The sequence below is a fragment of the Netta rufina genome, assembly GCF_964035555.1.
Source record: "Netta rufina genome assembly, chromosome: 17".
Classification (NCBI taxonomy): Eukaryota; Metazoa; Chordata; class Aves; order Anseriformes; family Anatidae; genus Netta; species Netta rufina.
This window is the reverse complement of record NC_140141.1, coordinates 5,728,517-5,743,705: the sequence shown is the minus strand read 5'-3', so window position 1 is coordinate 5,743,705 and position 15,189 is coordinate 5,728,517. Positions and strand designations below refer to the sequence as shown.

At 38.9% G+C, this 15,189-nt stretch overlaps 1 protein-coding gene across 1 annotated transcript in view; it reads right to left on the bottom strand.

Annotated features, from left to right (window-relative positions):
- The window catches only part of PPIL2 (peptidylprolyl isomerase like 2), a 72,156-nt gene that overhangs the window by 12,947 nt on the left and 44,020 nt on the right, over nt 1-15,189 (bottom strand). The window contains exons 13-16 of the mRNA XM_084297358.1: nt 13,733-13,822; nt 11,812-11,845; nt 2,951-3,068; nt 265-321 (exon numbers count right to left, since the gene is read on the bottom strand). Of these exons, the coding sequence (XP_084153484.1) occupies nt 265-321; nt 2,951-3,068; nt 11,812-11,845; nt 13,733-13,822 (299 nt within the window). The remainder of the gene's footprint in view (nt 1-264; nt 322-2,950; nt 3,069-11,811; nt 11,846-13,732; nt 13,823-15,189) is intronic.

The window sequence follows — 15,189 nt, the reverse complement described above, 5'->3', positions numbered from 1 at the left end:
ACCAAACAAAGGGAAATAAGGCAATTTACAGTGATGGAAAGAGTTAAAGAACAAAACCAAAACCCAAAACAACCCCCCCCCCCAAAAAAACACAGCAGAATCTGATGACTGGCACTGAAGAGATGTTGGCCACCTACTCATTACCAAGAGAACTGTATTATGAGCTAGGATGTTGCTCCAGCTCAATTTCAAAAATCAACAGCTTCTCTCTAGGTTTAGACACACTGGAGAGTACATGTGCTTCTCACGATGTGTTTCACATACCTTCCAAACACTGTATGCTTCTTGTCCAGATATGCACAAGAGCGGAATGTGATAAAGCTGGAAGGAATAAAGACATAAGGGTTAGAATATTATCTCATTCAAACTCAGCAATAGCAAGCTATGCTTAAAACCAGAAAATGTATGTAACAGCCCTCTGCAAAGAGACAGATTTCTCTCTTTTCTGGAGTCCAGCTGGCCAAATACCCTTTAACTTCTCTGTTTTGTGGGTTTTGATTTGGATTTGTGGAGTTTGGACTTCTCATTTTTATGCCTTACTAACATCCCCAAACAGTACTCCAAACATGGTGGTTTGCACCATGTCCAAAAATAATCAGAGCATCTGCCTCCTTGGCCAGGCAGGCTTTGGAAAGCTTACTGCAGGACAGTGATACATGGTTCTTGCTTGAGGAGGACATTTCTTGTGCATGACTGGGAGCTTGTATCCAGCAAATGTAGTTATATAACAAAACAACCCTCTGCCAGTGTAAACTTTTATCTTTTTGGATATCTACTATTTGCATTTATATATTTTTTCCATTAAATTGAACCATCTATGATCCATCTCTCCACTGGAGAGAGAAAATTTGTGGTTTGTTACAAATATGGCAGAAGAACACTTGAAAGTGTCAGAAGCAATGAAAACCTGCACAACTTGGATTCTTAGTTGTGTGTATGTGTGTTATTTTTAAATTTAAACACAGGAACTGAAATAAAAAATCCAAAGTAATCTTTACTACTAAAGCTTTTCTCTAAAGCTTAATGCTTCTTTGGAAGACCTGGACTAGAAGCGTATGAGACAGAGGTTTCCACTCTGTGGTCTGCAGACCACGATGGCCCACGTTGGCTGGACATGCAGTACTGGCTCTCCTCCCTGTCTCCATCTGTTACACTACATTTGAGACGGCTAAAAATATATAAACATTCCAAAAGCACTTTTCCATATAAGCCACTGCCTCAGGAAGTTATATGATTGCAAATAGGAGGGGCTGCAATCTTCTAGTCAATCTATTAAAATGTAGCTTGCCCTAGGAAAGCTTTGAGACGCTGTAAATGCACACTCCCACACAGGGCATACATTACAACTTAGCCCTGTGCATGGATTCTTTGCACCGCTTTCTTCTTAGATATCCAAATATGTAGATTAGCACGTGGTCACTTAAGATAGCATATAGTAATAGATATAGACAGTAACAAAAAAAAAAATCTGAGCAGAGGCAAATATTTTGAGAAAGTTCCTCAACCATCACTGCAGTCAAAATAAAATTAAGGACAATGGAATAAATACAACTCAGGGTCATCCAGGGAGAGAAGTCCTCAGCATTACTTGAGCAACCCTTTACACAGGGAACCCAGCTCACTCTGCATCGCAGTGACCACCACCTATGGGGAGAGCACCAGTTCTTAAGGTCACAACAGTTTCCCAAAGTCTCTAAACACTGCCTAGGACATTTTAAATATACGGGCAGCTGGAGTCTCTCAAGGACTTCACGTGTAAAGGAATTTCATATTTCATTTGCAAATTTTAGGGAAGCATTTACAGCAGCAGATGATGTGACTCAATATGGCACATCACTCATGAACTGTCTGTGACTCGTTTCTTGAATTCCTCCCCCACCCCCCTTTTTTTTTTAAAGCCTCTACTCTTCCCTAATTTAGCACCTGAGTGCTGGCAGTAACATTCAAATCCAAAATAAGCTCTACAGCAACTCAGTCCTGCAAACTGCCCGACACATGCTTAGCCTTAAGCACGTGAGTAAGCCTATTAAACACCTCGAGACAAGCACTTGTGTTTAATTAAATTTAACCACACTGTTGCACAGCTTACCAGCCATAATAATACAAAGCATCATGAAGACCAACACCAAGAATCCCCTCCCTTGCTACCCAGTCCCAACACATAGCATTGTACACACACACACACACACACAGTCTCCTGGGGTCCCCAATAAAGGTACAAGTTTTTTCTTTGCAGTACCTAGAAAGCAACCAAGACAAAGATGGCTCAAAGTGACACCGAGCATTTTCAGAAGTCTGCTGGCAAACATCCGTATTTATGTTAGATATAAAGTAGGTTATTACAACTTTGATGTTTTAAATTCAATTTGTTGTTCTTTCTCCTTCCTTACATAATTCATTTTTTTTCCACATTTTAGTCCTTATTCTGCTTCGCACACTGAAAACCAAGTAATCTTCTATCTCAGATTTTTCACTCTGTCATGCTTGTGTTCTATAAGTTTGTAGAAATCAGAATTGTTCTTATGTATTTAAAAGCAGGCTACTAAAACGAAGCAATGTTTCTAAGGAGTATGGTATGTATTTTATTTCATTAAGTACTCAATAAAAGTTCAATATGGGACTAAATTTAAACAGAGTGCTGAGGTACAATGATTTCACGGGGATAAGAGTGGGGTTACATGAGAAAAAATGGAAACTACAAACCATAAAATAGAAAAGATAAATTAACGATATAATAAACCTACAAGTCTTCTCGACATGCCTCATGGTGCTCTTAGATTGGGTAACAGCAGCTGTAGCAACGCTGTTTTCAATATGCAGCACTTGACAGAATATTTCACTTGACTGAGCTTTAAAGAGTAGCTCATAAAATGTCATTTATTTTCTCAACGGAGCAAGACACAATGTCTAGAGGGAAACAATAAAATACAAAGAGCAAGCGACTACTTACAACTGTGATTTGTTTGTGTTAGGTCCTGAATTGGCCATACTAAGAACACCACGTCCTGTATGGGACAAGTTGGGCTTGAATTCATCTTTAAAAGGTTTTCCCCAGTAAGATTCTCCACCTGATAGAAGAAAAGGCGATAGAAATGATTGCTTTCATTGGCTTCCCACTGCATTCTATAGCAGACACTGACATTAAATTCAAGGTTTCTGGGACTTCTGATTGCTACATATATAATGTATTCTTACCTCATCCCTACCACTAGGCTAGTATCTGAGCATGCCCTTGAAATCAGATGTTTGTAACCGTCAATACAATTCTGTGCCCCCACACCACTATCAACTGCAACAGATGAGACTGTTTATCAACAGCATTATATATCGTGTGCCAAAGAACTGTCAAGGATTTAATTTTTTACTGCTGGTCCACCACAATTTTTCTTTTTTGAGAACATTAAATCTTTAAAAGTGGCTTCCTCACAAAACAGAGCAAAGAATTACTAGTTTAATTGCACTCTGGATATAGCATTGCTTCCAAAAATAAAATATCAAGGATATGAAATATGTTCACAGAATCCACAAAGAATAGAGACAATAAGCTCAAAAGCTTATTCCTGGCCAGCCAATGAAGAATGACAATATATATTCCTCCAAACAAAAAAACAAAGCTTAGATATTTTGGACTAGACACCTGGATGATGTAAACACATAAATACAATGAAGTCAAAAGGATGATAAAACTTTGCACCAGTCACAGACCCAGCTCTCCAAGACTGATTTCTTTTCTGTGTCTGTGGATAGAAGGAGGGTCTGTGAGACCTCTCTTCCTGGCTGTCATTTTTACATTATTTATGACAGATCTGACATTTTCATTTGCACTTTCCTCCAGGATCATTCTTAATAAGAAAAATGAAGGCTGAAATGAGTCATAGTTTTACAGTCAAATCCATAATGTTGTTTGACAAACCATGAAAAATATTTCACCTTAGGATAGTATTAAAAATAAAACAAACAAAACTATCCAGACAGGCAGCAAGACTGGTCCATCTGCAGAACTGGCTGGAGAATCCTCTAGAGTAACTGTATCACTTGCAAAGCAGGAGGTCAGTAAAGGATCTGCAATGCTTGCCAGCTATTTGCATATGTAATACAGAAAAGCAATCCGATGATATAGCTGCACAGGCAAGCTGCAAATAAAGCTGAGAAGAGTAAAACTGGCTCCTACTGAAAACTGTATGCAGAAAATCACAAGTGCATGTCAAATGAAAAAAGAGTTTCAGATAATAGCATGAAAACAAAGAATTGCAGGTGGACAGTTGCAAGTGCAAGAGGAACTAAGTAAGCGAGAAATTTTGGAAGAAACTGACCCACTTAAAAACCCAATTAATCATGTTCAAAAGACTTATTAATAGAGTTGCATGTTGCCTGCTCTGCAACTTGACAAGAGACAGCAAAAAGAGACAAACCCTGTAGGGGTTTTCGGTAATCAAGAGTAAAGGAGAAGTGATTACTTCAGCAAATCTTTGGCTGTTAAATATTTTAAGATGAGCTAAATCACATCAGCTGATTCTGTATGACAACCTCTTCCAATAGTGGGTGAAAGGGATATGGTACAGCTGCAGTCTGCTCCATTGCCTTGAAGATGAATCCAAACACCAGCTATTCTAGCCAAATCCAAAGTGTTCAACCTATAACAAAATGTTTTACCAGAAGCCAAAAATTTTCTTTGCTAATGAATCTCCTTGTGTGTTCTTTGCTCCAAGAGGTTTACTCGTGTAGTGCCTGTTCCCTGCCTTGTTCAGAAAAGCCACGTTCTGGTAGGTTGTAAATAAACAAGTCAGGATCAGAATGTAGCGGGGCTCCAGGTGCTGCCTGAAACCAGAAACACACCTGCAGAGCCTGCAGGCCCCCATCAGCAGCACCACACTCTGTGCGCTATTTCTCTCTCCCTGTTTGCCTTTTGCAAATTCAGCCTTCCCTTTTGAGGCAGCTGGACATGGACTGGAAGATGTTCTCTCTTCCCACCCTCATTGCTTTGGGCCCTGCACTCCTCTCCTCCACCCCAGACAGAGCTCGTGCACCTCAGTAACCAGCTGCAGTCACATTTCCCTTTGAGAAATATGTAATATTGCTTCAAAGATCTTTTGAAGGAACTCCTCATTATTTGCAAAGCAGATGCACTCACTATCACTCCTAACCCAGAGGACTGTTTGTTGCCTAGAAATTTTCAGATAACATGCAAACATAAGCACGGCCAATTGCGATGGTACACAGCAGCAAGTGGCCAAACCCTCGAGTCTGCTACACCCTTTGACGGCTTTCAGCAGATGCTCGAATTACAGCCTTGTCAAGCTGTTCAAAGAGGGTGGACTCACCCCTGCAGCCTTTGCTGTAAGAAAAATAATTCAAAAGGCAAGAGAAAAACAGCGAGTGACAGAGAGACTCTCTGGCACAACAAGCAACCAGACCTGAGCACTTGCAGACAGGAGCAATGAGCCATGATCTTTAGGTTTTGGAAGTTATTTTTGTATGATTTCACTCCAGCTCGTACACTGAGGGTCAGAATTAATCTCATATATTTGATGGCTAACTTTGGTTCACTCCAGTACTCTTGGAAGTAAGTGCTAACGTTTTAGTAGATAGTTACAGCATCAGATCCAGTCCCTCCCTCCCTCCCTGTCTGCCATACAGCTGTTTCCAAGGCTAATTCTGTCTGCCCGAGAGCTGCAGGCAAGAGCAGAGAATGGCCTGTGCAGCATCCACCCAAAAGGCCAGACGTCCTGGAAAGGACATAGCTGAAGTGCCTGCGGAGGCCTGGCAGCACGGGCTGGCGAGGGGAGGTGGAGACACAGCACAGAGTGAGCCAGCAATACAGGAAAGATTTTTATTTTTAAAGAATGACAACAAAAAAGTGTTCCCTTTAAATTAAAAATAGCTAGAATGTGCTGTTTGTCAAACTCCTGCTAACCTCTGGAATTGTTCCAAGCTTCAAGTATCTGCTTGAAGCGGGCCCAGACGTAGCAAGCTAGAAGATAATGAGTTAAAAGCATATATATTTTTAATTACTGAAAACCAGAATCGCTTTCTCTCTGAAGATTAAGTACAAATTCCTCATTAGTCCACTGGCATGGCAGCACAGTGCCTAATGTTCAGCCACTGGGGTCTGGAACAGGAACTTTAGACTCTTGCATTTTGCTTTCTACGTAAGAGCTCAGTGTAAACTTGGGAAAACAGCTCCCAGGCTCCAAGCCTACTACTAATAAGTATGAGGCACTCCGAAGTATCTTACAGCTTTTACTGCATTTATGCTCAACACTGCTGGGAGGTGTGGATGTGCCATCTACCTCGCTGTCTGAATGCAGAGTGGATGCAGGCAGACACAGGAGGCGGTGGAACCATCACACTGTCTAGCCTGAGCCCTCTCATGTTACACTCCCTGCGTATTCCATACAGAGAGGAGGCTCCTCCTTTATTCCCCAAATCTTCCTCTGAGAGAGAGCACGGATCACCAATGACTATATATGGAATCACGATGATGCAAAAAACTCACCCCAAAGCTGGCTTACCAGCTTGTGGGCAAAGCCTATGGAAAACAAAAATCATGTCTGGGTGTTTGATTCACAGCAGGCACCACTGCCTGTCACTCACCTTCCTCTTGGTTTACTCCCAGATAAGATTATTTTCTGTCACAGTGGAACTGTGTGCCTACTGGACCTGAAATGTTTTTGAGATGCTATTACAAGAAGTGCTGTTAAATATTCTGGGAGCTTCTTTACTAAAATCAAGGGGATTTTACATGGGAACAGACACATACCACACAGGTTCTGCTTGCTGGACTGAGGATGGAGTGCAGAATGGATAGGGATTGATAACTCTGTGCATGTTTTGCATAAAGCTGGAAATGGATTTGGGATTAGCTACCACAATAGACTAGCCTTCTTCTAACAGCAGCATGTATCCTGCACTGTGATTGCACCCTGAAGCATGATTCAGCCTCATATCTGCAACTCGTGCTGATAGTGAAAAACTGAATAGATACCAACTGACACCTGAAGCAATCACGCATTAGCAGCTATGAGGAAAAAAAAATACACACATTTTCAGATTGCATTTTGAACTAAAAACAAATTTGACAGTCTTTCTTCCTTCTAAAGGTTTTTTTTTTTTTTTTTTTCCTCAATAAGTAAGTTTTTTTGGTGAATTTACAGAAGTTGTACAACTTTCTTGCAAAGAGCTGAGAGATGCACCTAAAGCTTCAGAAATGTAACATTCCAAAAGCCAGGTGTGGGCTGGGAATAATCATTCATGACAGTTGTGATTTTAAATAAATCCTTCCTTTTTCTGGCATAAAAATTGCTAAGCAGTGGTAAGGAAGTGGGAGGGCTCTGATTCACAAAAATGATGGCTTACTTTCTGTAATTTTCTTCTTGTCATTTGGAACAACGAGGTACATAATAACATCTGACACTTCTATAGAGCTTTCCAAGTGAGATTCTTGAATCATTTTGCAAATATGAAAGCCTTAGCTCATCCAGTAAGTACTTCTCTCCTTTCAGATAAGAGGACACAGTACTTTTAACCCACATAGCAGAGGCTGGATTTTCCGAGGGGCTGCTAGATAAAAAGGTCTTGCTCTTGCCCTTTCACCAAACTTCAATCCTGCCACAAAACTGGCCACATTTTAGGAGCTTTACTTGCTAGGAAATCTCACTGCGGAACTGACCAAGTTTGTCCACAGTGATCTGTCTCTCTGCTACTGAAGGTTCAGAGGAGGGGGGGGGGGAAAGAAAGTGCTTTGCTTTACACCAACCAAAATGGAATGTCCACCTACCAGTGGTACTTTATCTTGGACTTTACAGATATTAGATGCCTCCATTGTGCCTTCTTGCATTCAAAAACAGACAGAAGCACACTCAAACCAATTTATTATTCCAACATGATGCAAGCAAGAGTAGCTGAAAAATGCCTGTGCTGCTTTAAAAATGTAATGCCCTGCATATAGTTTTCTTTTTTTATTTTTTTTTCCTACAAAGGGTTCAGGATATTAAACCTGTTTTTCCTACATGCAAATTTTCTTCTATTATTTGGAACACTGAAAATACAGAGCAGCTGTTCCACTTGCACTACCATGAGCTAGACAGAATTACTCACCATGTTCAACCACTTAGTTGTTATGAACAGCAGGAAAAGAGATACATCACAAATGTAAAATTCATTTTCAAATAATTAATCATTACAAAGAATGACCATGACTCAGCTTATTGCTCTGAATACTGCCTCTATGGGTGGTTATTTTGTTAAAGAAACGAAATAAGCTGCTGCAGCACAATAAGATTTCTCCCAGTAGTCTTATGAAACATGAAGTTGATGGCTGCAGAAAATTAGTTTGGCCCTCTAAATTGGTATCAAACCTACAGGACAGTATATCTAACTGCTTTGGCAATGCAGTTCTGCCAGCTAAGCTAAGCTAAAGCTCTATTTCCTCTCTCTTTTCCTAGCATGGTATCTCATTTTTCATATGTCATAATCCACGTTTCTTCCTTCCTCCTGTCCCAAGGTTAACTACTGAGTTCCAGTAGTCAGTTGTCCTTCACACACAAGCTAGGTCTTAGTTACTTTTACAACAGTTTAACAAGAGACTGAAGAAGGACACATCACAATGCTGCATAAAAAAAAAAAAAAAAAAAAAAAAGGTTCAGTGCTGCTTACAGACAGAACTGTTCAGCTGGAGGAGCTGTGGAAGCAGACAGTCAGTGACACCCCTCCCAGCTGGGCATTTTACGTCTGTGAAATGCTTCCAAATCTAGGTGAGCTGAGCACACAGTTGCCCTCTGTGTACGTATGACATGTAACCTTCAGTCACGTACTGACTGTGCCCAAACTCACCCCAAAGCTGAGCAGTCCTGGGCTTAGTTAGTAACAGAGTGGGTGATCATCTAAGCGTTGGGGTGTTGCAACCATAAACCTGACACCTGTTGCTGAACATGGGATGAATGTCAGATGACTGAAACCAAATGGTGGGGAGTTTTTTGAATAAGTCTGTCCTAGCTCATGAGTTGATGACAAGGGCTAAGTAAATAAACATAACAAAACAAAAATATATACAGGCTTGATGCACTTTCCATGCATCAGTGTAGAGAAAGTGTTTTGCTTTTGTTTTTTTATTTTAGCCACTAAATTTCAGTTAAAGCAGAAAGAAACAAAGGACATTCCTTTTGTCTCCAGTCTTTAAGAGTCTATAAAAGGCTCCAACAGAAACAATTCTGGCAGTTTAAAATAAAGGAGTTTAAAGGGTAACCCTGAATAGTCTTCACTAATATCAGCTGAAACATCTGAGAAGAAAGCCCTGTTCTAGTCATATACATCCCTGATTTTACAGAAGTCAAATTGTTTACTCTCCCAATAAGCCTCTAAAGACCATTAAATCTCTATGGACTTCTTAGCTTTCAAGATTCATCTTTTCACTGAGAAGTGGTGAATCAAGGAAACACAAATTGCTTCTAGCTACCAGATGAAATCAAAATGGGAATTTATATTACAAATAAAATGCAAGACTCAAATGAAAAAGGTACAAATCACTGAAACCTAGTGCTTCACTCCGAAATTTTCCTGACACAAGTTCTTGTGATTGCATTAATGTTACACAAACTAATGCACCAAAAGTTTTGCATCTTGGGAGCCTGGGAGAGCATCTCTGCTTTTGCCATGTTTCTATACTGCTGCCTAGCCACACTTTCCTCCAGCTGCACTATGGAGAGAATGAGAAGCCAGAAGGGCTTTGGTAGCTTGAAATACACGTGAAATTTCTGCCTTTTACAGAACTCTGAGAAGAACTACGGAGTAAAGCACATTCTTAAACTTACGGGAAATCTATCTGATCTTGTTGATCAGAGATTCCACAAAGCTAAATGAAACGTAAAACCACATCACACAACTGGAGATGTTACAATTAGATCCCAGCACCAAAGACTGGCTAAATTATGCAAACACAATCTCTGTGAAATTATGCTGGCTGGTAGATGCCTCACAGCCAAGTGTGCAGGATCTGTCAGGTAATCAGGAGCACAGACTACTTGCACTATGTGAACCCTCTAAGCTTCATTTAGTAAGTATTAAACACACAGGCATGGGAGTTCAAGAGAAGTCCAGTAGCTTACCAAACTGCCATTTGCAATATTTTTCTTGGGATACTATTATTAGCACATTAGATAAGTGATTATTTTAAACTCAGCTATGTTCAAAACATTAAAACCATTTGGTGACCAGAATGTGAATATCTCCAACTGCCATTCTTATTTGGGTGCAAACTGTCCACTTTATTGGAACTTTAACAGCCCTCACAGTTGTTTGCAAGATACCTTGTCTACAACATATTCATATTTAATTAAGAATGGCAAGGAGGAAAACAAGATGGAAAAGACTAGACATCATTATGCTCTTTTTTTAAAAAATAAAAGAATATACACAGGAGTTTTTTCTCCAATGGTCTTATTTGCATTTTACTTCCTACTTCCTCTGTCAGGAGAGTCTTGACCTTCAATACAGCTGCACTGCCAGTCCTCTGCCAACTGCTAATTGCGCTGTCTTACACTACTTTTACCATTTGCATTTATAGAGACAAGAATGACACCAGCAAGTTCATTTTCATTTCAGAGCGAGATCTGAACTCCACCCTACAAAAGTCTGAAAGTTGTCTGAGTCAACCCATTAAATTTCTCCAGTCTCCTGACACCTTTCTCATTTTAAACAATGTTCCTTATTATACCTCTTGGCAGTTGAACCAAAACTTCCCTTCTAACAAAATAAAATTGTATTTCTTTTATCAGTCCACACATATACAGTAATAAGTCTTGTTAACAGGCTTTTGCCATCAAAATCAGAACATTTAACTAGTCTGTCTTAGAGTATGCAACTGCTGAGGAACATGCAGAAGAAAAGGTGTTGGGCAACTCACACTAATATTATTTACAAAGTAAACAGTGCTAAAGTATTTAACAATTACAAAGGCATCTTTTTTTGGATGGTCTGTGAGCACACAGAGAATACAGTGCTTGTGTATACAAGTGTATACAAGTGACGCATGTATGAACTGGAATAAAAATGCACAGAACTCCACAAGACCAGACAAGGAGCTGTGGAGGCTGGTGACACCTACAAGTGGGTAGATAAAAGGTACAAGTGGATAATGAGCAAATTTGCAGCACCAACTAGGAATATTACATGACATATCAAATGTGGTAGGAAACACTCTGAGGATCCTTCAGCTGCTGTGTCTCCTGACCATTTCTGATATGACTGATTTGCATATCTCCAACACTTAGGGAGAAGAAACAGGCAGAAGAATCTAGTAACAGTGATACCTAAACACTAGAAAAAAGAGAAGATTGGGCTTTACAAGACAACTAGCTGGGAGAACAGATGGTATCTGGCCATTCCCCAACTCAGAGGCAGGTCTCAAGTATTTCATTAACGCTGAATTTGAAAGTAACTTTGCATGAATGTGTTTCTTCCTTTGTTCTTTGCCCTGGAAGGCCAGCTGTAAAATCATTTTAATTTTCCTTTATTTATATTCTGAAACAAAAAGGAAGCAAAGACCCAACAAGAATTCTACATGGAAGAATGCCATGTTTTACAATTAGAATATATGGGATGAAATTTTAAGCACAGTAAAGATGGTCATAAAAAATATAACTACAAAACCTGTACTTTGAAGCAGAAATACTCATGAAATACCACAGATCATCATTTAAAGAATTTTAATCTACAAGGCATCTGGATATAAACTACAAGGTATCTGAAAACAAATTAACAACATCGCACATGAAGTGAAAATAAATAGCTTACATAACGAAAACTCAATCTTACCTGTTCCTGTTCCAGTCGGATCACCTCCTTGGATCTGCAGAATTAAAATAAAATCAATACGTTACACACATATCTGTGTGAAAGACATTAAATACAAGCCATAAAAGCCAATTCTACTATTTTTTCTTCCTTCTATACTATGTGATGTTGACAAGTTAGCAACAAGGAAACCATTACTACCTATTTGGAGTTTCTTTTATCAGCTGGCAGTCATCTCCTACATTACTTATCCAAGAGCAAAATGACAGTTTTGTAAAAATAATAGGTCTCTAGGGGGTAAATAAGAAAATAAACAGACTCAAATGGGTTAACCAGATCAGCCTTTCTATTGTGTGTTAGGGTACAACCTGCTTTTTAACTGACGATGCATTGCTTTTGGAACATAAAAGGCTTTATATTTTGCTACCAATCCTCCACATGATGTGGAGGCAAAATGAGAGGATGTAGAATATTTTCTGTATTTGAATCCATGTTTCACAGTATCCTCCTCACTGTCTGCAGCGGGAAAAATCCCCATGTGAAACCAATCTTTTAGCAACAAAATTAATCACTTTATATATATGCAGGGTCTACAGAAATAATATTCCGTAGCTCAACGACAGTAGAGGGAGCGTGACATGACTAGCTACGCAGTAATAGCACACAAGCACAATTTTAATGGTGAGTTAAACTATGAACTGAGATATATAGTGCTGCCAGAATAAAAAAGCTTTTCTTTTCTCTCTCTCTCTTTTTTTTTTTTTTTTTTTTAGGATGGAATGTAACATTCAGTGATGTCCTCTGAAAGACGTGCACTGCCTTCAGGATCAGGTTGCTAATTTTTTTGAAAGGAACTTACAGTACAGCTACAATATCCTAAGCTGCCTGGACTGTACCTATGTAAATTAAAGGTCATATTTCTAGGCCTTCTGATGGCCTGCAGTAGCAAAAAGACGTCTCAAGGACTCATAACATCTGGCAGTCTTGATATTAAACAAAAAATGCATTAGAAAATCTATTAACTAGGCTGGTAAGTAGCCAAATCTAAGTTTCAATCCTGAGAATTAAACCTTGGAATTCAACACACTTTTTCAGACTACCATGTTATTAGATACATCTCTCCCAGAAAGAGGTAAGGAAAGTAAGCCGTTGCTGAAGGATTATATCTTGATATCTTTATAAAAGCTTGATGTAGGCTCAGGCATACAGGAGTATGTAAATACTGGCATACTCAAAGTTAAGCATATGATTAAAAAGACCATCCCGTTTGAATCCAAACTGTTTGTCATTGTAAGAAGGAGCTTCACTTATACGAGAGCATCTCTTGCTTCTTTCTACCAGCTGTGTTCAATAGGATATGAAGGCCAATGGTTTACAACTATATATGGAGCTCTCTAATACAAGTTGAAAGCTTAGGTCTTTGACTACTAAAGTCAGCTTTCTGTTTCAAGAAGTGCTCTTAAACTCCTTCACATCCTGGAGCACTCTCAGGAAAAGATAATGGGACAGTATCCAAGCACCACAACCTGAAACAAAAATTCAGCTGCTTTCTGACATTTCATCTGAATATGATTTCAACAGGCCACACAATTACATATGCAAATTAGCATCTATCCCACCCTCCCTCCCCTTCTGTTCATTAACCACCCACCCACAGCTTGGGGAGGCTGATTGCCTCCTTGCCAAGGCAATGACTCCCAAAGGCTTTGTCCGGAATGCCAGTGAAAACACTACTAAATGCAGTGATACTCCGTGACAGTATTAGTCAGAGACAGCAGTTAGTAAGACCAGTAAAGTACAAATTCAGTAAATTAGGACAATCCTAGTTCTGAAGGTCTATTTTAACATAATTCTATTGCAAGTTGTCATGCATGGAAGAAACTAAATAAATATTTTGAGGACATCATGTATGTGCATTACATGGGATCTGCTCAATACTCACAACAAAATTACGAATTGATCTGTGAAAAATTGTTCCATCATAATAGTTCTTCTTGCACAGTTTGATAAAGTTTTCACACGTTCGGGGTGTCTGAAAGACAAACAGAAGTTTTAATTAAGCAATACCTTTAGCCTATCAAATTGGTCATTACATTATCTACAACAGTTACTTTTCAATCATTCATGACTATTGAAGAGGAATGAACCTCTGTCTACAGAAAAATAAAAGACATACTTTTTAAAATTATACAGGAAATACACATGTTGTGTTAAATAAATTAAACTCAGACCTTCAAATTAACACAAAGAAGTGTTGAACATTAACTCGGACAACGTGAACTCCTGGTAGATAAACTGATAGTGAAATCAGGTAAGCTCAGACTTTCAGATAACTTAGTTTCAATAGTGTACCATAATCCTCTTCCAAATGGGCACAGAAAAAAGTTCATTTCCTAGAGTAAAAAAGAACCTGACTACTCTGCTTTATTATTGCAAAGCGAGCACATTGAAGCTAACTTGAAGAGAAGCATTTGATCCCCTTCACCACTTGGAACTGAAAATGGGACTGACCCCAGAAGTCACTGTTTTGACAACTGGCCCAACACACAAGAAAATAAATAATAATAAAAAAAAGTCAACTCGTTTTCAAAAATCTGGAAAAAAAAAAGAAAAAAGTAAAAAAAGATGTTGAATACATTGCCACTTCTAATTTACTTTTACAGTGTAAACTAAAGCTATTTATTTGAATTTACGAGCTCGGGCATTCAAACATTTCCTTTTCAAAACCTCTACCGTCTACCTAGTTGTATTCCCATATTAATTGTACAGATACTCTTCTCTATAATATTAAAGTACCTTCACACATACAAATAACATACAAAATATATGCACAAAACCAGTTTTCTGTACTTGGTCATGTCTTCCAGCTCCACTATGGAGTATGTGCATAAATCTGTTCCAGCTTTACCAGAATATCTCCAAACAACTAACTAATCTGAGTTGTTACAGACTTTGAAAATGCACTTCTTGTTAAATGCACTTGCAAGCAAAGCCCCAGCATGAGTCATGACGTCTGTAAACAAATACATACAGGACTCCAAGCGTTTTTCTGAAAGAGACTGATTCATTTTGAATTGATAAGAGACTATTCTTGGTTGTACCACTAGACTGGGAGCTGAAGAAAGAGAGAGTGAGACTGAGACTTGCAATTTGAAGTGGCTTAAAAACAACCAACCAAAAAAATAAAGCCCACGGATATATTTTTTAAAAATAAGGCAAGCCCAATTACAATAACTTAAGAGTGAAATAATCTCTATCTTAAAAAACAAAACAAAACAAACAAACAAAAAAAAACCCACAAAACAACTACACACACACACAAAAAACAGATCCATGTAATTATTCATACTGAACCATCCAGAAGTTCAATTTTCCATAGTAATTTCTCATCTGAAGCAC